Raw genomic sequence first — 26562 nt, forward strand, 5'->3', positions numbered from 1 at the left:
TTTTGTGAGGAATACTTTTATTATGGCAATGAGACACAATGGCATGGAGCTCTACACCACCTGACAGAACATCCTCCCATAAGTGAGCACCAGTGCATAACTATGTTGCTTCCCTACTAATCCTTATTACCAACATCTACTTAGTCTGCTCCTAAGCCTGTTAAAAGAGTCCTTCTACAACATGCTAAACACTCACTTCAGTTTACTGTAGAAACTTCTGAATGGACCGCCCTCTTCTGGCAGGAGAGACATTTCAGCTGAAAACCTATAAACGGGGTCCTGGGCTTGTCTGACAGTCAGGTCAGTACCCAACATGCAGGTCTTGCATCTTCCCAACAGCCATGGCACCAGATTCACTGACCAGCCAGGGACAGAGCAACCCCACATCTGTCTGACAGAGCATTCCTGGAAAGCTCTGCACTCAAGACAAACCCCTGCACCAACTGCAGAGGAGAATCGTTCCAGAATGGGGAAGAGGCTAAAAGAAATTGAACCTAAACTCTTCATCAGGAGTGTCTCGGGTGTCCTTGGCTCTCCCTGTTAGACGAGGCCTGCAGACCCTTTGGCTCTTCTTTCTGGCGGCCTCACCTACAGGCTGCACCTGGACTGAGTGGGCAGCTGTAAGGGAGGGGAGAGACTGTATCAGAATTGAATGATAATGGCTAATGCTAACTGTGCCCATACAACTCTATCCCCATTGTAAAAATTAACTGACTTACTTCTCAAAATTATAAGGTATCACACTATCATCACACCCCCTTGAGAATCACAGAGAGATTCACTAACTCTCCTGCCCCTGCCTCCCTGGTCCAAGCCCAAGTTCTGTGTTCCTGAGATCCAGGCTTTCTCTCTCCCTGCTCCCTGACGCTTTCCTGAGCCATCTTCTACCCCCGCCAGCCCTACTGCTCTGGGCTTCCTCCTTCCACTGCCCAGGCTCTTCCTCCCCGCCCCCTTGAACTAGGCAGGTGTGCACCAACCAGTTCCCAGGTCCTCACCAGTTCTGAGAGCCCGCAGGGCCACGCACCACTCGGCTTCCATCTGAGCCCTGTAGTCCCCGAACAAGGAGTGCATCAGCTGCCTCTTCCGGGGCAGGGGGGTTCTTCGGCTGCGCAGGGTTCGGATTGCCCCAAGAGCTTGCTCTTCTGCAAATGAAAACAGACTAGTAACCTTCTCTATCCTCACCTCCAACTGTCCTACCGCAAAGGTAACGATTCCATCCCTTGGGAGCACCTGCAGGCCACAGGACTGTCACGGTTCACCCGCCCCCGCCCCCCGCAACTCTACAGACAGGCCCCTCACTCTGCTTAGGGGTGGGTCTCTGCATCTTCAGCCCCAGCTCCAGCTTTTCCACGCACCAGGCCAGTTCCCGGGCCAGCTGCTCCGCCTGTGGTGGATCGGGGATAGTGGCTGTGAGAGGGTACCTGGACCCCGCGGCCTCCAGCCCCATCCCACAGGAACACAAAACTCCCCGTCTCATCCTTTCCCCGCTTTAAGTCCGCAAATCCGAGACTACACCCACCGGCGGATTCCCACCCAGAATGCACCCCGAGGCTCCACCCTTCCCGACTAAGGCCCGCCCTTGCCTGGGCCTCCGCACTTAGGGGGGCTTCCTCTGAGGCCGGCGATTCTGTGGCTTTCCCGCCTCCATTCGCCGCAGAGGCCCCATTCCGGGTTTTCTTCTTCTTCTTTTGTTTCTTGGCCCTGGAGGCAGCGTCACTGCACGTAGGGTGCCCTAAGCAGACAGACTTGATAGGGCCTTACAGTGGAAGGACTCGGGGCGCCGGGAAGCGGCGGGGGGAACCGGGGGCTGCGGGGTGCGCGGGCAGTACCTGGGGCTGCCGATGTCTCCCGAGCAGGATGTCCTGGAGCCTGGAGAAAGCGGGACAGTACAAAGGTCACGAGGAGCCACCAAGGGCCCAAGGCCCCGACACCGGTGCGCCCTCACCGTAGCACTCACCGCCATGCGCTGCAGCCGCAGCCAGACCCTGAGGAGGGCTTCAGGACCGACGCCGAATTCGCTCCCCGCGAAACACGTCTGCGTAGCAGAGTTCCGCGGGGCGCTGGCAGCGCGTTGGGCGGGCCCGGGCCTTTCGGAGCGCGGTGGGCGGGGCGCGGTGGGCGGGGCCCCGGCCGTTCGGAGCGCGGTCTGCAGGAGACCCTCCCCAACACTGACAACGTTGCAGGTACTGCTCTGGATCAAAGGACTACGCCTAAGGTGTGCCCTTAAAGCTCACCTGCTAGTGGGGAGGGAAAAGCAGGTAAACAGACATGAAAAGCTGTCACCCAGAGCGGCGCTGTGAATAACAGCTGCCCCAACGGGGCGCCGAGTGGTCAGCAAAGTCCTGCGAGGAGCAGCAGTCCTGGAGGGGCTGGTCCGGCAGCGGAAAGGAGGGCGGGGCCGAGGTGCAAGGCGAGGTGGGGGAGTTGCAGGGCCCTGGACCGCAGCGGGAGGCGGCTTCTGTTGTAAGCGCAGTGGAAGCACTGGGGGACGTTCATCCATCCGAGGAGTGACGCGGCCTTACCCAGATGCTGCTGTGTGGTGAGGGCCCAGAGGGGCTGGGGTAGGGGAGGGGAGGACCTGGAGGGGATTCAGAAACAGGAAGACCCCGCGCACCTGCTGGCGTCCCGACGTGGGCACCATCTACCTGCCCTTCTGCGCTCCCTGCCCAGGGCCGCCCCCCCACCACGCGCCGCTCCTGGCCCCATATCACAGGCGTCAGGAGGACCCGGGTGCCGTGGTGCTGCTTGAGAGGACAGGAGTCTGAGGTGCTGCTGTCCGATGATTCCTGTCAGTGAAATCGGCATTGTTTCCTGAGGCGAGGGGACGGGAGGTCTCAGAAGGTAGAGTTTGGTCATCCCAGTAGTTAGTCCCGGGTTGGTGAAAAAGTTCCTTAGGTTTTTAAGTAAAAACAAAAGACATATTTTTCATCTTCACCAAGAACTTTATTGACCAACGTATTCACCGTTTTGTTCCACTACCTCCTGCCATTTTTCAGGCAACTTCATAATTCCGTCTTCCCCAAAATTCTTATCTTTTTGAGCAAAGAACTGTTCCAGGTGCCTTTTACAGTCTTCTGGGGAATGGAAATTTTTTCCATTAAGAGAATTTTGTAAAGACTGAATGGAAATCCAAAGGTGCAATGACTGGTGAATATGGCGGATGAATCAGAACTTCCCAGCCAAGCTGGAACAGTTTTTGCCTGGTCATCAAAGAAACATGCAGTCTTGTGGTATCCTGATAGAAGATTATGTGTTTTCTGTTGACTAATTCCAGACGCTTTTCGATGAGTGCTGCTTTCATTTGGTCTAATTGGGAGCAGTACTTGTTGGAATTACTCGTTCGATTTTCCAGAAGGAGCTCATAATAGAGGACTCCCTTCTAATCCCACCATATACACAACATCACCTTCTTTAGATGAAGCCTGGCCTTCAGTGTGGTTGGTGGTGGTTCATTTCACTTGCCCCACGACCTCTTCCGTTCCACATTATTGTACAGTATCCACGTTGCATCACCCATCACAATTTGTTTTAAAAATGGAACGTTTTCATTATGTTCAAGTAGAGAATCACATGCAGAAATACGGTCAAGAAGGCTTTTCCGGTGTAACTTCTTGTGGAAGCCAAACATCAAAGCGATGAACAGAACCAAGCTGGTGCCAATGATTTTCAACGCTTGATTTGGATATTTTGAGTATGTCGGCTCTCTCCCGTGTGGTATAACGTTGATTGCTCTCAATTAATGTTCTCTGTTTGATCGCTATCAACTTCAACTGGTCTACCCAACCATGGAACATCGTCCAGCAAGAAATCTCCAGCACAAAACTTCGCAAACCACTTTGGACACGTTCGATCCATCACAGCACGTTCTCCATACACTGCACAATTTTTTGTGTGTGTTTCAGTTGCGTTTTTACCTTTCTTGAAATAACAAAGCATAATATGCTGAAAATGTTGGGGGTTTTCTTTCTTCTCCAATATTAAAATGGCTACACAGGGACGTCCCTGGTGGCTCAGTCGTTAAGAATCCGCCGGCCAGTGCAGGGGACACGGGTTCGAGACCTGGTCCAGGAAGATCCCACATGCCGCAGAGCAACTAATCCTGTGCACCACAACTACTGAGCCTGTGTGCCACAGCTACTGAAGCCCAGTCACCTAGAGCCCGTGCTCCACTACAAGAGAAGCCACCGCAATTAGAAGCCCATGCACCACAACAAAGAGTAGCTCCCGCTTGCCGCAACTAGAGAAGGCCCATGCACAGCAATGAAGACCCAACACAGCCAAAAAAAACCCTAAAAAAATAAATTTATTTTTTATTTTATTTATTTTTTTATTTTTTTTACGGTACGCAGGCCTCTCACTGTTGTGGCCTCTCCTGTTGCGGAGCACAGGCTCCGGACCCGCAGGCTCAGCGGCCATGGCTCACAGGCCCAGCCGCTCCGCAGCATGTGGGATCCTCCCGGACCAGGACGCGAACCCGTGTCCCCTGCATCAGCAGGCGGACTCTCAACCACTGCACCACCAGGGAAGCCCCTAAATAAATTTATTAAAAAAACATTTTTTTAAGTAAAATAAAATGGCTACACAAAAATTCACCAATTTTGATACTTTTTTTAAGTGTATGCTGATATGACTGCTGTTGCAATACAATCTAACAAAATTGTTTCGAATGAAGTTAAAGACAACTAAGCACTACTATAGCCATCTTACAGAAAAAAGCAAACGAACTTTCTGGCCAACCCAAATAGCTAATATATTAGCTATTTACTGAGGTGTAACAAATTACCACAAAACTTATCAGATTGAAAACAACAAACATTCTTTATCTCATAGTTTCTGAGGGTCAGGAACCTAGCAAAAGCATAGCTGGTTGGTTCTAGCTCAGGCTCTCTTTGAGGCTGCTTCACCTCTTGGAGGAAGACCAAAGACTTTTTAGACATATTTTAAAACAACCACAGTTAGGATGTATTTCAGTCCTGGGAGACTCAGGTTTTGGTGGTGAGTGGACTCCAGACCCTAAGGGGCCTCTCCCTGCCTCCTTTGGCTGTGAAATCCCTCTATGACTTGGCCCAAAACTGCTTCCTACAGAAGAAGCCTTCTCAGCCCAGACATGCGTGCCTGAGCACAGGCCTCACACCAGATGCTTCCCCTTGCACAGCCTCTATTCCCAGTCAGCCACTGAACCCAATCAGTTTATCTCCTAAGTAATCTCCACCCTACCCACCCCCACCCCCCAACACACACCATCTCTGGCCTGAACTGCAATCGAGTCCTCACTCATCTCTCTGCCTGCACTTTCACTCTCTCCTGTCTTTTTTGAACCACCCTGTGGTGAGAGTGGTCTTTCTAAAACAGAAACTGTGTTGCTCTCCTGCCTAGAAATCTTCTATTTCCTCTAGCATAAAGTCCAAGCTCCTTACTTCCAGCCAGCACCTGCCCCATAAGTCATACAGAGGCAACTATTTCCAGACCTCACTCTGCTCTGGCCCTGCTGATCTGCCAGCCTTCCGAGCCTCACCCCCCACCTCTCCTTACAGGCCCCTGCAGCCCCCACGGCCCTCTGCCCAGCCAGCCACCTCATTTTTCTTCCCTGACAGTACTAGCACCTGTTCAAACCCCCAGACTCAGACAGTAGGTCCTTGAAGAGCTCTAGAGAGGAAAGCATAGACGATCTAGTCCTCCATGTCTCTAAGTCCCCAAATCTCCTCTACATTGCCTCCCACCCTGGCATGTAATAAAGGCTCATAAAATGAACAGCAAGTCTTCATCTAGCTGTGCCTGGCTGTCTGCACCTCCACAGCCACTGCAGGAATCATGCCTAACGTTTCAATCTCAACCATCATGGCTGCTTTCTGTCTCTTGAGACACAGTAGTCTCCACTGACACACTCTTTCCTTGGCCTACTCCCCTGGCCTGTTTAGAAAATATACTATAAATTTCATATGTGCAAATATAAATATTTACATACAGCCAATTCTCATCATCCATGGTAGTTCTCTAACGTAGCTGAGAACACTGAATTAGGGAATAACAAACCGTTGCTCCTAGGGGAAATAGAGTTAGCTTCCTTGGAGCCTCTGGTCACGACATTTTCATCAACCAATCAACACATAACCTTGTTTTATGTGTGTTTCTCCTTAAAGACACCTTACTTAATATACACTGTTGATTCATAAACACTGAACTCAGCCAACAGCACTATGACTTGTGCTGAATGAAGTTCATCTAGCACGCTTCCTCTATAAAGGCATCACATCACAGCCCTCTTGCACTTAGGGACATTAGACAGCACTTCAGCACTATGCTTGAGGGCCATTTTAAACAGTGAAATCCCCAAGAAAAAGCATAAAAATACAAAAAGTGTGGCAGTTAATATACAGGCACACCTCAGAGATACGGCACGTTCGGTTCCAGACTACTGCAATAAAATGGATGTTGCAATAAAAGTCACACGAATTTTTTTTGGTTTTCCAGTGAATATAAAAGTATGTTTACACTGCAATATAGTCTGTTAAGTGTGCAATAGCATTATGTCTAAAAAACAATGTACATACGTTAATAAAAAATATTGCTAAAAAATGCCAACCATTGGGCTTCCCTGGTGGCGCAGTGGTTGAGAGTCCGCCTGCCGATGCAGGGGACACGGGTTCATGCCCCGGTCCGGGAGGATCCCACATGCCACGGAGCGGCTGGGCCTGTGAGCCATGGCCGCTGAGCCTGCACGTCTGGAGCTCTGCAACGGGAGAGGCCACAACAGTGAGAGGCCCGCGTACAGAAAAAAAAAAAAAAAAAATTGCCAACCATCATATGAGTCTTCAGCAAGTCATAGTCAAAACATCAAATATCATTGATTGCAGATCACCATAACAAATATAATAATGATAGGTGTGAAATATTGCAAAATTTACAAAAATATGATACCAAGACATGAAGTGAACAAATGCTGTTGGAAAAATGTGCTGTGCTATCAGTTTTTGTCTCATGTATTTTGATGTTCTGTTGTTAGGTGCATACACGGTAAGGATCCTTGTGTTTTCTTATAGACTTGATCCCTTTATCATATTTAATACCCCTTTTTGTCCCTGATAATTTTACTAGCTCTTAAGTCAGCTTTGTCTGAAATCGATATAGATACTCCAACTTTCTTTCCATTAGTGTTAGCATGGTATGCCTTTCTCCTCCCTTTATTTTTAATCTATCTGTGTCTTCGTGTTTAAAATGGGCTTCTTATGGACAATATATAATTAAATGTTATAAGTCTTATTTTTTTTACCTGCTTTGACAGTTCAGTCTTTTAATTGGTGTATCTAGACCATTCACTTTTTAAATTTATTTATTTATGGCTGTGTTGGGTCTTCGTTTCTGTGCGAGGGCTTTCTTTAGTTGTGGCAAACGGGGACCACTCTTCTTCGCGGTGCGCGGGCCTCTCACTACCGCGGCCTCTCTTTTTGCGGAGCACAGGCTCCAGACGCACAGGCTCAGTAATCGTGGCTCACCAGCCCAGTCGCTCCGCGGCATGTGGGATCGTCCCAGACCAGGGCGTGAACCCACGTCCCCTGCATTGGCAGGCGGTCTCCACCAGGGAAGGCCTAGACCATTCACTTTTAAAGTGAGTATTAATATGGTTGTTACTGTTTTTTATTCATTACACTTGTTTCTTTTAAAAAATCTTTCCCTCTTCTCCTGCCTTCTCCGGTTTAATTGAGCATTTTATCTGATTAGATTTTTTTCCTCCTATTTAGCATATCAATTATACTTCAAAAAAATTTTAATGGTTGTCTTAGAAGTTTGCAATATATATTAGGACTAATGTAAGTCCACCTTCAAATAACACTACACCGCCTCACGGGTAGCACAGGTACTTGTAACCCAGTGTCCCGATTCCTCTCTTCCGTCCCTAGGACACCGCTGCCACTCACCTTACACGTGCGACAGTTACCCAATACACTGTCACTAATATTCAATATTACTCTGAAAAACAATGACCTTTTATTTTGCTTAGGAGTAAGACAAGTAAAAGATTTTATTTTACCTTCACTTATTCCCTCTCTGATCCTTTTCCCTTCTCTGGGTAGATCCCAGTTTCTTGCGTCACTTCCTAACTCTCTGACGAACTTCTAAAGCCTCTCCCAAGACAAGTGGGGCCAGTGGCATAGAGTCCTCTGAGCCGCCTAGAGCGACCCGACAGAACCCTAGGATCTGATTGGCCGGTAAGCTGGCGGCGGGGCGGAAGTTCCTAGCGGGCGTTTCCGGTCTGGCGGGTTAACCCTCGCCGGCATGGTGTGTGGGGTACGTCTACCTTTCTCGGCGGGGCCGAGGGAGTCCTGGCCTCCCCTCGCGCGGAGGTGCCTGCGCCGCTGCGACAGGCGGGACGGCGCGGGGCTGGCCGAGCCGGGGGAGCGCCTGCTCGTGTGGCCTGAGGGGCGGCCCGGGCGGAAACCCGCGCGGGGGTGGGGTCCGGGCTACCCCGGCGCGGAGGCGGGGCGGCGGGCAAGAGCCAGGCTTCACGGAGGAGGCGAAGTTTAGGCACGGTCTGGGGATGCACCGAACCTGTGCTTTTTCTCAGATGAGAGAGAGTACCTTTCACTCATTAGGGGTAGGTTCGGTGAAAGGATGAAGTCGCGAAGGCTGTGCAGCGAGGGGGGACGTTGGTGCACATCCCGGCGCTGAACAATCCCAGGGCCCATTCATTCGCTCGGTGGGCGCCCAGTACACACTGCCTTGGTGATGATTAAGATTTACTGGGTTTTGTTTGTGGTTTGCGAACACTATGCGAAGCACTTTATACATTTTTCTCACTTAACTCAAAATAGTCACTTAAGGTAAGTGGTGATGTTCTCATTTTATGGTCTGTGGAGAAACACGTCACTTACTCGAGACCCTTCGTTAGGAGGTGGTGTATCTGAGATTGGAACTCAGTCTGGTGGAGCCCAGGGCCTATGCTTCTAACAGGAGTGTTACGTGCCTCCCACATGAGGCTGAAAGGGGAGGCAGAGTGCATTTGGAAGGACCACTTGTGCACAGCACACAAAGGGCGTGAGCACCAGGGACCTGTCAAAGGCAAGCCCTGGCTGAGGACCGAGAGGCTGCCTCTGGCCTGGGTGGCCTGAGGAGGAGATTCTGGGATGGCCCAAGAGAAATGAACTGGGCATTAATAAGCTTGGGTTCAGCTGTCAGTTAGAGCCCAACAGAGGCTTAAGTGACGAAGGTGGGGCAGGCAGGGTTTGTTCTGGGTTGTGTCTCTGAGGTTCCCTGGGTTTTACCCTCATGGTCACACTAGACAGAAGTGTTTCTCCCTGTTTCTTTTTTATCATCAGGGAGGAAAAGCCTTTTCTAGAAGCCTTTTTGAAAACTTCCCTTAACATCTTGTTGACCAGAAGATGGGCCTAGGGCCAAAGTAGCTGGGGCCAAGGAAAGTGGGCACATTTCTACCTGAATTAAGGGGTCTGTTTGCATGGAGCAGGCTGTGGGGGCAGAGGCTGACTGTGTGTCAGAGGCCAGTTGGAAAGGTTTTCATGGGAGTGACACCCCGTGTCACCTGTCACCCTAAATTATCACCAGATCTGTGGTTCTAAATGTCATATGTATGCTGACAGTTACCAGTGTATACCCAGCCAGCTTCAGCCTCCTGAAATTTGGACTTGTGGATCGAAATGCCCTCATTCTCCACTTGTAGGTCTGATAGGCATCTTGAACATAACATGTACAAGACAACTTTTAATTTTTATCCTTCAGATATACTTCTACGGTCTTCCTGGGTAATTGGAGATTTCCTCATCTCAGGTGTTTGGGCCAAACATCTTGGTGTTTCATCCCACATCTAATTTGTCAGCAAATCCTGTTGACTGTACCTTTGAAAGATATCTGCAATCTGACTGCTTATCACCTGCTACCACCATCTGGTCCAAGACACTATCGTCTCTAGCTGTGTTATTGCTGGGACCTTCCGGTTGGTTTTCCTGCTTCTACCCTTACACCCTCCTCCCTGCCCCCTAGTCCATTTTCAAAGCAGCAGCCGGAGCAGCCACATGTCAAGTCATATCACTCTGCCCAGACCTTCCAGATGCTCCTAATCTCATTCAGAATAAAAGCCTAAGTCCTGTAGCCCAAAAGTTACCCCACCCCACTCTGTCTTGCCCTCCCCTACTCTGCTTCAGCCCCTCTGGTCTCCTTGCCCTTCCTTGAACACGTCAAGTATGCTTGCACCTTGCAACCTTTGCACTTGCGCCTCCCCCTGCCCAGGATGTATCTCCCCTGATACCTACTTAGTGCCGGCCCTCACTCCATCCATATCTGTTTTGATGTTACTTTATCAGAGGTGCCTTCCCTGGCTGCCTTTCGTAAAATATCTCCTCCCAACAGTTGCTGCCCTCATGCTGCGTGTTGTTTCTCTTCCTTATCCCCTGACACAAGCATCATGTCTGTCAACTTCCCTACGGCTTGTGCACTGCTGTAGAGTAGGAGCTTGTTCTTCTTGTCCTCAGCTGTTTGCCCGCTGCCCAGGATTCTCCTGGGTGGGCCTGAGATGCAGACCGTAGTCTCCCCTTGTCAGGTGCACCGCCGGGGACCTGGCTTTCGCGTGTGGCCTTGTTATGCTGTCGTACTACGGGCTGCTGGGGAGGCTTCCTGGGGGGGCAAGGGAATATATAGTCTCAGGCCACTGGGTGCTGAGACCATTGTTCCTTCCTGGGGATTTCAAGTAGCCTACAACTGGGTCTCTGCTGCCACAGACCTCTTGAGGTACAGGCGCGGAAGTCTCAAGTTGCTTTGGGGAGCAGAAGGCGGGTCAGGCTCCATCACACTCTTCCCTTTTGCTACAGCTCTGCCTGCCTCCTCGGGACAAGCTTGGAGACCCAGTGATGGCCCACAGGCAGCTTTTTCCTGGGCCCCAGGTGAGTGGTCTTCGTGGAGACGCCTCAGTGTGGCCTCAGCCCTTTCCTGGCTGGAGTCTCCACGGTTCCCTCTGAGGCACTGGTCTCAGGGTAGTTGGCTCCCTGTCTTCATTGATGTCCTCAACCCTTGGGTTCAAGTCCCTGAAATGCACTCTGGACTGTATCATCTCACCCCTGGACTGGACACAGAGGAGGGCAAGGAATGGGCAGGTAAACACGAGGCAGAATGGTGTCTGCCCCAAAGAGCCCGCTCTTGTGGGGAAGGCAGTCTGATGCATGTGCTCAGAGGGGTTTTGCCCATCCTGAGCCTAGTGCCTCCCTACCCCCAGGCCCATCCTGGGGTTGCAACAAGATCTTGTCATTCCAGGTCTTAGTTTCCTTCGAGGAAGTGGCCGTGCTCCTTTCCGAAGAGGAGTGGGGCCATCTGGGCCCTGCTCAGAAGAGGCTCTACAGGGATGTGATGCTGGAAACCTATGGGAACCTGGTCTCGCTGGGTGAGGCTCTTCCCAGGAGCTCAGCTCTGGGCTTCCTGCTCCATGAATGGCTCTGGGAACTGGGGCTGGGCTCCAGGCTCAGAGACTTCTCACCCCCTGAGCCCAGACATGGGGCATTTGTGACCCTGGGCCCAGGCAGGCCTGGTCTGGGCAGAGGAGGGGACAGGTGGTGCCAGGGACTCCCCCAAGTTCTTTGTAGGAAGTATGGGAGGAGAACATTATTCATTGAACGCCAAGTATATTCATATCCCCTCAGCTAATCTTCATGCATCTTCGAGGTTGGTGGTAGGATACATAGTTTATAGGTGAACCTGAGGCTGACAAATATCACTTCATTAAGTTCACACAGGCTGTCAGGGCAGATCTGGGATTTGCATCCATTTAGCTTCAGAGCCCTGCTTTACACCTGCCTTATACTTAGTCTGCTGTACATCAACACCTCCTCTACCATGAGTCTTCTGCCATGATGTGTTCAGGCCCCAAGTCTGTCCCTTAACTGTGACCCCCAGAAGAGCTGGGTTTGACTTTTCTTCAGCTGGGACAGAGGCCTACTTCTGTGTCCATGCTTTGGAGACCAGGTGGCAGGCAAGGTCGTGACAGCACACAGACGCTGCCCACGGGGCCATCCTGCCCTGGACCTGGATGAGTTGTCAATCTTGCTTTCTTTCTCTGGAGCAGGACTTCAAGGTTCCAAACCTGATGTCATCTCCAAGCTGGAGCAGGGGGAAGAGCCATGGACCCCACACTCACCAAGAATTGAGGGGAGCTGGATTCGGAGACGCAGGCGTGCAGGTGAGTCTGCAGGAACACCCCCACGTTCTCGTGCCCCTGCTGGCAGGTGCCACCACTTCACCAGGCCAAATTGCGTCACCACCAGAGCTTTGCTTTCCTTCTCCACCTTCTTTCTCTTCTTTTCTCTTTTTTGCTATTAATGGCCCCTATTCTGTGCCCCTGAATGGGGTCATGTTTACCTTACCCTAGAAGATGCTCTTTCAGTTCCTGCAAAGAGCTCGGGTGTCTCCCTAGCAGCTGCCTCCCTACCCTGGCTGCCTCTCAGTCGTTTCCATGTCACCCAGTCCTCAGGCCTTGCTGGCCAGCTCTGCCTTGGCTGCTGGAGACACCACTTGGAGGGTCCACCTGGAGGCTTGCCATCCTGCCCAGACTCTCACCCCTGCTGTTCACTCAGAGTTCCCAGGCTGATTCTGGGCTTCGGAGAAACGCGTGACTTAGGGCTGCTTCTTGTGTGGCGAAGGATTTGGGCATGTACATAGTAAGCAGAGCAGAGTTCCTGTGCTCTTTGCTGCATGGCAACTAACATTGCCTGGCCTGTTGTGCATTCCTAGCACTGTGCTGGCACAGTGAACTTACAAAACCCTCCAGCATCCCTGCAGAGTTGGTGCTCAGGAAAATGAGGCACAGAGAGGTTCAGTTGCTAGCCCGAGGTCACACAGCCAGCCGGGGACAGAGGTGAGTTGGATCTCAGGTGGACTGGCTCCCTACCACACGCCTTTTTTTTTCTTTTTAAAAACAGCTTTTTAAAGGTAAGGCATAGCATATAATATGCTATGCATATTTTTTAAACTTTTTAAAAAATAAATGTATCTTATTTATTTTTGGCTGCTTCTGGTCTTCATTGCTGCGAGCGGGCTTTCTCTAGTTGCAGCGAACAGGGACTACTCTTCGTCGCAGTGCACAGGCTTCTCGTTGCAGTGGCTTCTCTTGTTGTGGAGCACAGCCTCTAGGTGCACGGGCTTCAGTAGTTGTGGCACGCGGGCTCAGTTGCTCCACAGCATGGGATCTTCCTGGACGAGGGATCGAACCTCTGTCCCCTGCATTGGCAAGCAGATTCTTAACCACTGCGCCACCAAGGAAGTTCCTGCTGTACATTTTTAAATGTACAATTTGGTAACATTTTTGCATATGTATGCACCTGTGAAACTGTCCACTATGGTAGAGATAGCAAACATATTCATTACCCCCAAAAGTTTTCTCATGTCTCTTTGTAATCCCTCCCTCTCACCGCTTCCCACCTCTATCCTGAAGCAATTACTGATCTTCTTACTGTCACTATAGATTACATTTTCTAGAGTTTTACATAATTGACATCATGGAGCATGTATTTTTTTTTTTTTTTGCCTGGCTTTTCTTGACTCACATAATTATTTTGTAATCCATTCATGTTGTGTGTCAATAATTCAGTTCTTTTTTATTTCTGATAAGTATTCTGTTGTATGGATATACCACAATTTGTTTATCCATTCTCTGTTAATGGACATTTAGATTGTTTCCAATTTGTGGTTAATACAAATAAAGCTGCCATGAACACTTGTGTACAAACCTTTGTTTGCTTGGCCATACATTTCCTTTTCTCTTGGAAATACCTAGGAATAAAATGGCTGCATTACGTGGCAGGTGTTTATTTAAACTTTTAGGAAACTGCCGAAGTGTTTTCCAAAGCAGTTGTACTATTTTACATTCCCACCAGCAAGGATGAGAGTTCCATTTCCTCAACTTCCTTGCCAACAGTTGGTGTGGTCAGTCTTTTAATTGTAGCCACTGTGATGGATGTGTAGTGGTATCTTATTTTTAATGATTAAAGATGTTGAGCATCTTTTCATGTGCTTGTTTTCCTTCTGGATTTCTTCACTGGTGAATGTCTGCTCAGATCTTTGCCTATTTTTAAATTGTGTTTTTCTTTCCTTATTGTTGATTTTAAAAGAGTTCCTTTCTAAATACAGGAATGTTCTATTTACAGGTCCTTTATCAGATATATACTTTGCATGGATTATTCTCTCACTCTGTGCCTTGTCTTTTTATTCTCTTAACAGTGTCTTTTGAAGAGTAGAAGTTTTAAATTTTGGTGAAGTCCAGTTTGTTAATTTGTTCTTTCATGGATTGTGCTTTTGGTGTCATATCTAAGAAATCTTTGCCTAACCCAGAAGATTTTCTTCTTTGAAAAGAAAATTTTATAATTTAAAATTTTTGGGTGTTGCATTTAAGTTTTGATTCATGTTGAGTTAATTTTTGGTGTGAGGTATGGATCCAAGTTTAATTTTTTACAAGTGAATGTCCAGTTGTTCCAGTACCATTTGTTGAAAAGACTATCCATTCTCCACCTGCACTGCCTTTTTACCTTTGTCAAAAAAATCAGTTGTCCATGGGAGCTGCCTGATGGTCTAGCGGTTAGGATTTGGCACTTTCACTGCTGTGGCCTGGGTTCAATCCCTGATTGGGGAACTGAGATCCTGCAAGCTGTGTAGCACAACCAAAAAAAAAAAAAAGAGAGTTGTCCATATATATGTGAGGTTATTTGGAGCTCTCTGTTCTCTTCCGTTGTTCTATTGTCGATCTTTATACTCCGACACCACACTGTTGTGGATGCTTCATTAAAAGTCTGGAATCAGGTAGCATTTGTCCTCCAATTTTGTTCTTCATTTTCAGAGTTGTTTTGGCTATTCTAGATCCTTTGTATTTTCATATGAATTGAAAAATCAGCTTATTGCTATCTGAAAAAAGTCCTGCTAGCATTTTTGTTAAGATTGCATTGAATCCATAGATCAGTTTGAGGGAAATTGACATATATTGTTTTCTAACCCATGAACAAGATGTATGTCTCCATTTATTTGTCTTAATTTCTCAGTAGTATTTTATACTTTTCTGTGTACAGGCATTTTACGTCTTTTGTCAGATTTATTCCTAAGTGTTTCGTATATTTTTTATACATTTATTTTATTGAAGTATAGGTGATTTACAAAGTTGTGTTAATTTCTGCTGTACCGTTTTATATATATATATATTCTTTTTTTAAATTTATTTATTTTATTTATTTATTTTTGGCTGCATTGGGTCTTTGTTGCTACGTGCGGGCTTTCTCTAGTTGTGAAGAGCAGGGTCTACTCTTCGTTGCGGTGTGTGGGCTTCTCACTGGGATGGCTTCTCTTGTTGCGGAGCACAGGCTTTAGGCGTACGGGCTTCAGCAGTTGTGGCACACGGGCTCAGTAGTTGTGGCTCACGAGATCTGGAGCGCAGGCTCAGTAGTTGTGGCGTACGGGCTTTGTTGCTCTGCGGCATGTGGGATCTTCCCAGACCAGGGCTCAAACCCGTGTACCCTGCATTGGCAGGCGGATTCTTAACCACTGCACCACCAGGGAAGCCCTCTTTCATATTTTTCATGTTTTTGTACATGGTATTTTTTTTAATTCCAATTTCCAGTTGTTTATTACTTATAACTAGAAACAGAATTGATTTTTGGGTGCGTACCATGGGAACAGTGGGCATGTAAGGGAATGGGCCCATGATGGCAGGAAGGAGTTAGGGGTAACAAAGTGCTGGAAATAAACAGGTGGTACCATGGCCTCTGTTTCTCTCACCTGGATTTTCCCTGATAAAACATAACCGGTTAAACTTACTTTTAGGGTCCCTCTTAGTTTCTCCACATATAATGCACCACCCTCTGTGGGGCACACAATCTGTTAAACATCGTCCCCTGGTGACCCTTTTTTCAATCTTGTCTTTCCTCCTTACCTGGACTAAGAAGTGGTTCATCTCCCAGGAGAGGTCTGATGTCTGAGCCCATAGTGTCCAGGGGAAGAGAAACATCAACCGAGACAGAGGTGTCCAAGGAGGAGTAGACAGGACCACGTCAGGCTGTGTTGGATTTGATTCTTATCCTAGGAGGGTGGAAAGCTATGGAATGTGTATTTAAAAATAATTTATTTTTGTGCAGTGAACATGTGTCATTTTAGTAGAACAACAGAACTGATCCCTGTAGAGAAGTGTGGTGACAAGAATAAAACATCACCCCAAATCTTGCATTGCAGAAACATTCATTCTCGGCATTAGGTGACGGTATTTCATGGACCCCAGATGCATTGGCCCGACCAGATAGAAGTTTGTCTCCCTCGTGTAACAGCGTCCCTGTTTGGTGGATTCTCAGTTTGACATGCTTGTTAGGAGGCCAGCTCGTCTGTCTTGTTTCTCCGCCACCCTCTTGAGCGGCATGCCTAAACACTCACCTCCAGGTTTAACACTGGGTTATGGGAGAAGGAGAGAGTGGAGGAGGCCATTTCACTGCCGTGGAGTCTATGACCTTGTCTGTGACCTTGAAGTTGCCCATGTCGCTTCTACTCACATTCCACTACTGAGAATTCAGTTATGTGGCCACACCTAATACTGTTATTTTCTTAGTGGTTGCTCTGGAACTTACCGTGTACATCTTAACTTATCAGAATCTACTTCTGGTTTATACTAGCAATTCCAGTGACTATAGAATAGTTATTCCTATAGAACGCCATTTCCTCTCCTTCCTTTTTGTTTTTTGTTGTTGTTGTTGTTTTTAAATATTTATTTATTTATTTGGCTGTGCCAGGTCTTGGTTGCAGCATGCGGGATCTAGTTCCCTGACCCAGGGAACCTGGGCCCCCAGTCTTAACCACTGGATCACCAGGGAAGTCCCTGTCCTCCCTTTTTGTGCATTGTTGTATATCTGTGTGTGTTACAAATTCAACAATACATTCTTATAGTACTTTATATAATTTTATGTCTGTCGTGGAAACTAAAAGAAGAAATGAGACCAGCATATATGTATACAGTTTGTTGTATCATCTACTTTCTTATTCACCATTTCTCTTCATTTGTTCCTGTGCATTTAAGTTACATCTGCTGTCGTTTCCTTACTCCAGTGTATCTTTCCTCTTACCCACCTCCTTTGTGCTGTTTTTGTCACGTGCAATACATTTCTATCTGTGATATTGTGATTTATAATAAGAAGTATGTATTTGGTCCTCATCCCGTTTCTGGCACAGAGCTCCTAAAACCCTCGGAATTTCCGAAGTAATGAGAGTAGTGAAAATTGCTCTGTTGTTTTTGAAAATGCCCTAGCAGTCCAATCCAGTAAAATCTGGGCAGCAGTATTTTTAAAAGTCAGTCTTGGAGGTTTGTTGTGACTCAAGGAGGCTGGGTGCAGAAAGGGATCCCCCACCCTCTCAACCACACTCACCAGGAATTTCACCTCTTTAGGTTGGAGTTGGAGGGGATGATAGGTGCTGGTGGCCTAGCCTGGTGAGATGTGGGGAGCTTTCCCTGGGAGCTGCAGGGGGAGGGAGCCCCTTCTTGGCCCCACCCAAGAGGAGTAGAGCATCTGTCATGCTGAGCTGGGCGGGTGGAGGTGCGGTGGGTTAGGGCTCACATGCCACACACTCTTGCTGCTCTTGCCAAGTTTTAGTAGATTTTCTTGAAAAACCGTTTTTTCATTTGCTTTTTGCTCTTAGGACAATTTCCAGAGACATTAAAATGGTTGTTAGTTGGGGTTGGGTTTTTTGTTTTGTTTTAATAGTTCTTGCCAGCTTTGTTTTGCTGTGACTTGGATCCATGGAGTTTATTACGCTGTCATCAAAGTGGAATTTCCTGACTTTCAATTTTGAAGAATATTTTTGCTGGACGTAGAATACTAGGTTGGCAGTTGTATTCTTCAGTACATTAAAAATGTCCTTCTGTCTGCCGTCTTCCACTTCTGAAGTCGAAAAGTCAGCCTGCGATTTTATTTTGCTTTGAAAGTGATACATCTTTTTCCTCTTGCTGCTTTTAACATTTCTTTTTTTGGTTTTCAGCAGTTTGGTTATGTTATACCCATGTGTGGTCTTCTTTGCATTGACATTACTTAGGGTTCTTCGAGCTTTCTGAATCTATAGCTTATAGACTTTTGTCAGTTGTGGGAAAACCTAGGCCAAAATTTCTTAAATTATTTCTTCTATTCCTTTTCTCCTCTCCTCCTGGGATTTTGAGAATATACACATTACATTTTCTACCTTGTTGCACCTGCTTCTTATGCTCTTTTCTGTATTCCCTGTCCTATTTTTTTCCTTGCTGTGTTTCAATCTGAATACTTTTCAGATATTACTTAACGCACCTTTCAGTTACGTAATCCTCTGTTTTGTTACCTGCTATCTGCCAATGTACTGTCTTGTCTGTTGAACTCATAATTTCAGTTTTCATTTGATTTCTAGTGAATTCTCTATCTCTTTGTTTTCTTACATACACTAATCATGGTTTGTTTGTTTTAAGCTGGTTCTTGATAATATCTGAATTGCCTGTGGGTTTGTTTCAATTGTATATTTTTCCCCTGGTTTCTTGTCGTTTAGTCTTTTTTTTAAAACATGATTTCTGATATTCAATTGTATCAGTTATTATAGATTAAAAATTATAGAGGCTTTATATGATGTTACATTCTTGAAAGAGGATCAAGTCTCCTGGCAGACAGATAAAATGCCATTGGATCACCTTCCCATGTTAAGGGGTTGGTCTTAAGCTTTGTTAGGGCTGGTCTGATACTCAGGGGAAAATTCCCTACTCATTGTTCCCCTTTTTTTTTTTTTTTTTTTCATTGTTCCCCTTTGAGGAATGTTAGGGACCTGGTTCATTATTCTGAAAACCAGTAAATAAAACAGTCAAGGATTGATTCTACTTTTACTAAATGGGTTATCCTTCAGGATAACTAGACAATTCATGAGTAAAAGTTTCTTCATAGAAACTTCAAGGGTTTAAAAAAAAAAAAAAAAAAGGTCAAACCTGAATCCTGAGATACCAGCTAAAAATTCTAAATACAGAAGACAACTAATCCTACCACCTCCTTCCTCTAACCCTGTACAAAGAACACCCAGCAGTAAAATATCTTCTACCTAGGGCAAAAACAAAGGAATTGCCTCAAAAAACCAAATAGCCCTAGGTAAAGACTTGCAAATTTTGGCATTTGGGGGTGCCCCGGACTTATAGCCACCATCTCATTCAAATGCCCTTCTGATTCATAAATACCCTCATTCATAGAGTTCCCAAGTATCTTTTTATTGCCTCAATTTAAAATACAAACAGGCATCAACTATAATTCAATTTAAAAAAGAACTAAAAAAATAATAAAAGTAAATTAAAAATAAACTAAAATACAAACAGACAACCAAGGATGCCTGACATCTGAAGCAGCATGAACTGGTGTGAGCCGTTGCTTCTTTTTTTTTTTTTTTGGCTGCTTTGGGTCCTCGTTGCTGCACGCAGGCTTTCTTTAATTGAGGCGAGCGGTGGCTACTCTTCGTTGCGGTGCGCGGGCTTCTCACTGCAGTGGCTTCTCTTTGTTGCAGAGCACGGGCTCTAGGCGCATGGGCTTCAGTAGTTGTGGTGCGCGGGCTCAGTAGCTGTGGCTCGCGAGCTCTAGAGCACAGGCTCAGTAGTTGTGGGTCACGGGCTTAGTTGCTCCGCAGCATGTGGGATCTTCCTGGACCAGGGCTCGAACCCGTGTCCCCTGCCTTGGCAGGCAGATTCTTTTTTTTTCTTTATAAGTGGTGGTAGGAGTTTATTTATTTATTTATTTTTGCTGTGTTGGGTCTTCGTTTCTGTGCGAGGGCTTTCTCTAGTTGTGGCAAGCGGGGGCCACTCTTCATCGTGGTGTGCGGGCCTCTCACTATTGCAGCCTTTCTTGTTGCAGAGCACAGGCTCCAGACGCACAGGCTCAGTAGTTGTGGCTCACGGGCCTAGTTGTTCCGCGGCATGTGGGATCCTCCCAGACCAGGGCTTGAACCCGTGTCACCTGCATTAACAGGCAGATTCTCAACCACTGTGCTACCAGGGAAGCCCCGGCAGGCAGATTCTTAACCACTGCACCACCAAGGAGGTCCCGGAGATGTTGCTTCTTGACTCATAGATCACTCTGTTCTGTGGTCTCTTTTTTTGTCACATTCTTCATTCTGTTTCCTACCTGGTGAAATAGCACCTCTTGACAAGGATCATCTTTTTAGACTCTGGTTCCAGGATGTTGAAGACTCTTAACTCCTCAGATACTCCTGACAGAAGCCACAGGAATTCAGGACCTTTACCATCCGCAACCTGCCCCTTCAGACTGCTCCTAGGTTTCTAGAATGAAGTATTGTTTGCTTTTTACCTTTCAGACTTGAATGGTAAAAATCAGTCCCTTTGAAGTACTGGACGTAGTTCTGCAAAGACAACTTAGCCCAGTGTTAGATCCCACCCAGTTAATATTTTCAGCTCAGTCTCTCAGTTCTGGCTAAACAGTCTGAAAGTGACAGCTCTAATAATAACCACTGTTTACAAAAGAGAGAGTCCATTGTGCTTTCGCAGTCTCTCAAAACTGAGAGGCTACCCTCTCACAGTTCTCACCAGGTTGTCCTTCCACTGGTCTTTGTAGCCACATGATTCAGTGCTTTTGGCTGGGTGGTTTTGTTTTTGGTACATTTCCTTTCACTGAGTCTCAGAATTCAGTTGTGTCACAGTTTTTACAAATTTTCAGGTACTTTTATCCATTGGGAACATGTGGTGTGGACTGTTGTACACATTTGGCTTTTTTGCCTTGTGCTATACCTGCTATTTGAATGGGTAGGTTGCTTCTTTGTTTCTATTTTTCTCTGTTTTCCATGATTTACTTCTGTGAAACCAAGTTGTCCACATCAAATAATTTTTCCCATTATGTGTTACTCAGTATACCCTTCATTCATTATATATCATTTGTGATACATTTACTTTTCAACAAATGTTTGAATGCCTGTTATGTATAAGCCACGGAAGATGCCTTTTTTACAGAGTGTGCAGCAGTGACATCAGTGTAGGTGCTGACCGTCCAAGCCTCCACCACTGACTTCCCCATCTCCCTCCTCGCCTTCTTTTTTTTTTTTTTTTTTGATGTGGACCTTTTTTTTTTTAAGTCTTTATTGAAGTTGTTACAATATTGCTTCTGTTTTATGTTTTGGTTTGAGGCATGTGGGATCTGAGCTCCCTGACCAGGGATGGAACCCTCACCCCCTGCATTGGAAGGTGAAGTCCTAACCACTGGACCACCAGGGAAGTCCTCCCTCCTCACCTTCTGAGGGCGCCTCTCCCTCAGGTCACACCTCGAGGTTCCTGCTCCATCTGTGCCTGGTTAGCCCATCTGAAATGGAGGCATTTCACCTTGGGTTTCTTCCCTCCCTCCTTCCTTCCCTCCTTCCTTCCCACACCAGCTTTCATTGCTCTGAGAGCATGCTTCTCTCTCCTCGCCTTCTCTTTTCTCTTCCCAGTAAGGTCATTTTTGGTTTTGCATTCTGAAAATCCAAATCCACCTAGGAGATAATTGTTTCATATAAATGTTTCTATTTATGCTCTAAGTATTTCCCATAGTAAAACATGAGTAACTCTTTTTTTTTTTTTTTTCAGGTTATGTCTCTAGGAAGGAAAAAAAAGAATTGACTCCAAAGCAGGAAATTTCTGAAGAAATGGAATCCCAGAGAACAAAATTAGAAGAGCTTGTAAGGAATATTTCCAAGGAATCTGATTTTGAAGAGATGACTAAAACTGAGGGAAAGCTAAATAATTGCTGGGGGAAATATGCAGTGGAGGGACTTAAGAAGGATTTCCCCCAGAAGAGTAATTTCAGGCCAGTGACAGTGACACATGTGAAAACCCCCTTGGGGGAAAGAGGTCCGAAATTCAGTGCAGCTGAGGTAAACTGCGCTGCAGACGCAAGTTCTGTCAGAAACTGCAGACTGTCTTCAGGGAAAAGTCTCCACCAGTGTGTGTCATGTGTAGAAAACTTCCAAACGAGTAAGGACCTCACGAACCTCCAAAGTTTCTGTGTAGGAGAACAAGCCTGTCAGGCAGATGTGTTTGTGAAAGTGCCTGGGCAGAGTTCAGTTTTCAGTGAGAACCAGAGGATTAACAGTCCAGAAAAAGCCTTTGAAAAGTGTGCTGTGTGTGGAATAGCTTTTGGTCAGAGCAGAGCTCTCATTCAGCACCCGGGAATTCACAGTGGAGAGAAGCCCTGCGGGTGTGAGGAAGGTGGCAGAGCTTCCCATGCCCGTCCCTATGCCATGCAGCACTGTAACACTTACACTGGAGAAAGACCCTGTGGGGCTAACGAATGTGAGAAAGCTCTTAGCACATGTCCGTCTTACATTCAGCATTGTCAAGTTCACACTGAGGTGAAGCCCCATGAGTGCAGTCAGTGTGGAAAAGCCTTTAGTCATAGCTCTAACCTGATCCATCATCAGAGAGTGCATAGTGCAGAGAAGCCATACATGTGTGTGGAGTGTGGGAAAGCCTTCCGGAGACAGTCACACCTCACTCAGCATAAGAGAACCCATTCTGGAGAGAAACCCCATGACTGTGCTGAGTGCGGCAAAGCCTTCAGCGCACGATTGTCTCTCATTCAACATCAGAAAACTCACACAGGAGAAAAGCCCTATGAGTGTAACGAATGTGGAAAATTCTTTAGCCTGAACCGAACCCTTATTGTTCATCAGAGAATCCACACTGGAGAGAAACCCTATAGGTGTAATGAATGTGGAAAATCCTTCAGTCAGCACTCACAAGTTATTCAACATAAGAGCGTTCACACTGGAGAGAAGCCTTATATCTGCAATGAGTGTGGGAAATCCTTCAGTGCTCGCCTGTCCCTCATCCAGCATCAGAGAATTCACACTGGAGAGAAACCTTATGGGTGTAATGAGTGTGGGAAAACCTTCAGTCAAAAGGGACACCTTACTCAGCATCAGCGAATTCACACTGGAGAGAAGCCCTATGAGTGTAATGAGTGTGGAAAAGCTTTCAGCCAGAGTTTTAATCTCATTCACCATCAAAGGACACACAATGGCGAGAGGCCCTATGAATGTAACGAGTGTGACAAAGCCTTCAGTGTTCTCTCCTCCCTTGTCCAGCATCAGAGAGTGCACAACGGAGAGAAGCCCTACGAGTGCCACAGCTGTGGGAAGGCCTTTAGTCAGGGCTCACACCTAATCCAGCACCAGAGGAGTCACACTGGAGAGAAGCCCTATGAGTGTAGCAAGTGTGGGAAAACCTTTGGACAGATATCCACCCTAATTAAGCATGAGAGGACACACAATGGGGAGAAGCCCTATGAGTGCGGCGACTGTGGGAAAGCTTTCAGCCAGAGCGCACACCTCATCCGCCATCGAAGAATTCACACTGGGGAGAGCCCTTACACGTGTAGTGACTGTGGGAAGGCCTTCAACGTCCGCTCCTCCCTCATTCAGCATCTCAGGGTTCACACCGGCGAGAAGCCTTATGAGTGCAGTGAGTGTGGCAAGGCCTTCAGCCAGCATTCACAGTTTATTCAGCATCAGAGGGTTCACACTGGAGAGAAACCCTACACATGCAGTGAATGTGAGAAATCATTCAGTGCACGCTTGTCCCTTATCCAACACCAGAGAATTCACACTGGAGAGAAGCCCTATAAATGCACTGAATGTCAAAAATCCTTCCGACAAAGCTCTCACCTCATTCGACATCAGAGAATCCACAGTGGAGAGCGACCTTACATGTGTAATAGATGTGGGAAAACTTACAACCAGAGAATATCTCTTATTAGTCATGAGAAAGTTCACAGACTCCACGGTGGAGAGCAAACCTGTCGGCGTGACGAGTGTGGGGAGCTCTTTGGCGCACAGGCAGCATTCATGCAGCACCGGAAGGTTCATAGTGGAGAGTGACTCACTCTGTCTGATACATTCTTCACAGTTTTACAGCAGGAGAGTTCTACTGATAAGAAAGCTCACTTTATGATTTTCCTTTCGGAAATTCAGCTCTTAAGGAATTAAACTATCTCCCAATGTGCTGCTCACTGAAGGCAGGCTGCTGAATTATGTGGTAAATGTTCCAAGGTAACATGCCTTCCCTCAGACCCAGAGGATGGCTCTCTGCTTGAGTGTTTTAAGTGAATGCAACTTAAATATACTTTCCTAGATCATGTTTTTATAGCACCAGACCTTAGTGTACAGTTAGGTGTTTCATTTGGCCCCTGTCTTTCTTTTCTTTCCTCTTCATCATCTATTTCAGCTTCAGGAAAAGTAACTGAGATCCTTGAACTTTCGAGTGTGATTGGGTTGGGGTTTTCTTATTTGTTTGTTTGTAGGGCCTTTTCAAAATGTTTTTGTTCTATTTTGAGGGATATGATACCTTTAACTTCAAAGGGGTTGTCCCTTTTCAGCATCCGGTAATCCACAGAGGTGAGAAGGCATATGAGTATAAGTAGAGTTTGTTAAGGAATGAGGTGAGGCTTGTGTGTAGATTCAAACTGTTGAGATGGTGCTAGGAAGTCAGGTGACTCATGTAAACTGGGGTTTCCTACAGGGTAATTTGAAAACAAAAAAACCCGTGAATTGGAGGGGTGGAATAGGCATAAAGTAGACACAGGCTCGCGTGGGACCTGGGACACAGCTTACAGATTCTGTTGGTATATTCTAGATCCACTTCTGAGGGAGAGAAGGTGAGTGGTTGGAGCTGTTCCCTTTCACTGGGCGGCCTCGCACCGAGCAGACTCTGGTGAGGAGGGCAGGTCCTCCTGCTGCCAGAGGACAGGATTCCAGGTGAGGCAGGGACACGGCATTAAGCACCTTTTCATGGGTAGGTTATCGTGCAGGCTGTTTGTCAGCCTTGGACCCCTGTCTGCATGCTGTAAACATGCTTTTGTCCCTCCTGGGAGCTGTATTAGTGGTGTCTCAGTGCCTGTGGTCCTCCCACCTGATGCTTGAGGTGATGCTAAACATCCTGGGAGCTGATTTCCTGAGCACAGTCTTCAGAGTGGCTGCCCCTGGTTCATCACGTGTGGTTCGCTGCAGTGTCCTCAGAACCCCATTCTCCAGAAGTTTCTATGGCACTTCCTTCTGTTTTTGTGGAGGAAAGAGTAGCATCAAAATGGGCTGAAAAAGGGTTATAAATATGAGAGATTCAGCAGAAGGAGTCTGTGAGAGACAGTTCTAGAAACAAATCTGGCAATTGAAAGTGGCTGTTGAGAGTCTGATGAGAAGCTGGTACCGTGTGTGAACCCTTGAGAAGGGGCTAACAGGATCTGGCACGGGCTGCAGTGGGACGGCGCTTTATGAATAAGGCAGGGTAAGAATGGAGTGAAAGAGGAGCAGTGAATTGCTTAATAGCTGGACATTCTATTCCTTTATAGTATCCTTTTCAATAATAAGTTTATTCCTATTTTCCTGCTTTATTAAAGAAACTTTCTCTTAGAAGTTAACTGACCTTTTTTCCTTATGTTGACTTGACCTATGGCTCAGACCTTATTTTCCAGGCTCTTGTCTATATAACAGTAGTATTGGTCTTTACTTGTTTTAGAATTTTGAGGAGCTGATTGAAAAATCTGCCTCCTAATGATACTTCTCCTAAGCACACTTCACCACAAATAGCTTTGACATTTTTTAAAACTGGAATTAATACACTGTGATAATAATGGTTATCATGTGCTAGACAAAAATTCTGACTGAGTCAACAAACCTTTACCTTTTTACCTTAGTGTGTGCGAGGCACTGTGATGAATGCTTCTCCTGGGTTTTCTCATTTAATCCTCACATCACCTCAGTGAAGTAGGTACTTTTATTAGCCCTGTTTCACAACGAGACTGAGGCACAGAGAGGCTGCTCGGGGGCGGCTCTGGTACCACATGGCTCTGCCGCCCACAGTCGTGGATCCCCCACTGGGCACCTGCCCCAGGCCCACACCCGCTGCACCCCCAGCACCCCAGGCAGGGAGCTTGCAGTCCTGAGGCTGACCCATCTGACTAATTCTGGCCCATTGAAGTTGTATGTTTCACTTAATGTGGTTTGGTGGATAGGTCTTGTAGATGTGTTATCAATGAAGGAAAATGGGAAGATGGTCCAAAGTTGGGAGCCTCTGGCTTGTGACTTTACTAATCATTGCCCGATTGCCGTGTTCCAAAAAGAGAGGGCATGTCTGTCTTTTCCTGAGGTGACTGGACACCTTCATCTCCTGAGCTGTGACAGAAGCTCCTCCCATGGCTCTCCTGGCTTCAGTCTGAGATGGGGCCTTGGAGCTTTTTATCCAGTTACACCTTCTGCTGTAGAGAAAGGACTTCTGGAAGGAAGGAAAAGAAGTTCCCTGTTCTTGCTCCAAGGATCTCCTTGGCGTCCTTGCAAGAGACACAAGGACTCGGAGGCTGTGGCAGTGTCTTCCTTGCAGCCATACAATTAGAATGCCAAATCGGGAGGAAATATGTGGGGTTTTTTTCTTTATACATTCATCTTTACATATGGTGGACAGTTTACTTAATTGAGAACCTCAGCTTTTATTCTAATTCTCTGTTTTAGGTTGTGTGGCTAAAACGTCTTTATGAGTAATTCCTGCAGTGAGTTTGGATTATGTCTTAGTTTTCAGTTAAATGT

The 26562-nt window shown here is 46.8% G+C and overlaps 2 protein-coding genes across 15 annotated transcripts; one reads left to right on the forward strand and one right to left on the reverse strand.

Moving 5' to 3' along the window:
- Window positions 1–8138, reverse strand: C17H8orf33 (chromosome 17 C8orf33 homolog). Of its 2 annotated transcripts, none has more exons than XM_067712425.1 (7): window positions 8030–8138; window positions 1958–2237; window positions 1830–1869; window positions 1584–1732; window positions 1300–1384; window positions 996–1142; window positions 1–618 (listed from the first exon to the last, which is right to left on the reverse strand). In XM_067712425.1, the coding sequence occupies exons 2-7, from the start codon at window positions 1961–1963 to the stop codon at window positions 479–481; spliced, it is 567 nt and encodes a 188-aa protein (XP_067568526.1). In that variant the 5' UTR covers window positions 1964–2237; window positions 8030–8138; the 3' UTR covers window positions 1–478. The 2 variants fall into 2 exon arrangements, with proteins under 2 accessions (XP_067568526.1, XP_067568527.1); XM_067712426.1 differs by having other exon boundaries at window positions 1958–2234; window positions 8030–8114.
- LOC137210530 (zinc finger protein 252-like) lies at window positions 8084–25400 on the forward strand. 13 transcript variants are annotated; one of them, XM_067712420.1, is made up of 6 exons: window positions 8233–8286; window positions 9733–9946; window positions 10818–10889; window positions 11257–11383; window positions 12062–12175; window positions 21575–25400. In XM_067712420.1, the coding sequence occupies exons 3-6, from the start codon at window positions 10857–10859 to the stop codon at window positions 23863–23865; spliced, it is 2565 nt and encodes an 854-aa protein (XP_067568521.1). In that variant the 5' UTR covers window positions 8233–8286; window positions 9733–9946; window positions 10818–10856; the 3' UTR covers window positions 23866–25400. The 13 variants fall into 13 exon arrangements, with proteins under 13 accessions (XP_067568523.1, XP_067568517.1, XP_067568521.1 ...); XM_067712421.1 differs by lacking the exon at window positions 8233–8286 and adding an exon at window positions 8473–8593; XM_067712422.1 differs by lacking the exons at window positions 8233–8286; window positions 9733–9946 and adding an exon at window positions 8084–8207.
- Window positions 25401–26562: the final 1162 nt, after the last annotated feature.

This window comes from Pseudorca crassidens, chromosome 17 (genome assembly GCF_039906515.1).
Source record: "Pseudorca crassidens isolate mPseCra1 chromosome 17, mPseCra1.hap1, whole genome shotgun sequence".
In the NCBI taxonomy this organism is placed as follows: domain Eukaryota; kingdom Metazoa; phylum Chordata; class Mammalia; order Artiodactyla; family Delphinidae; genus Pseudorca; species Pseudorca crassidens.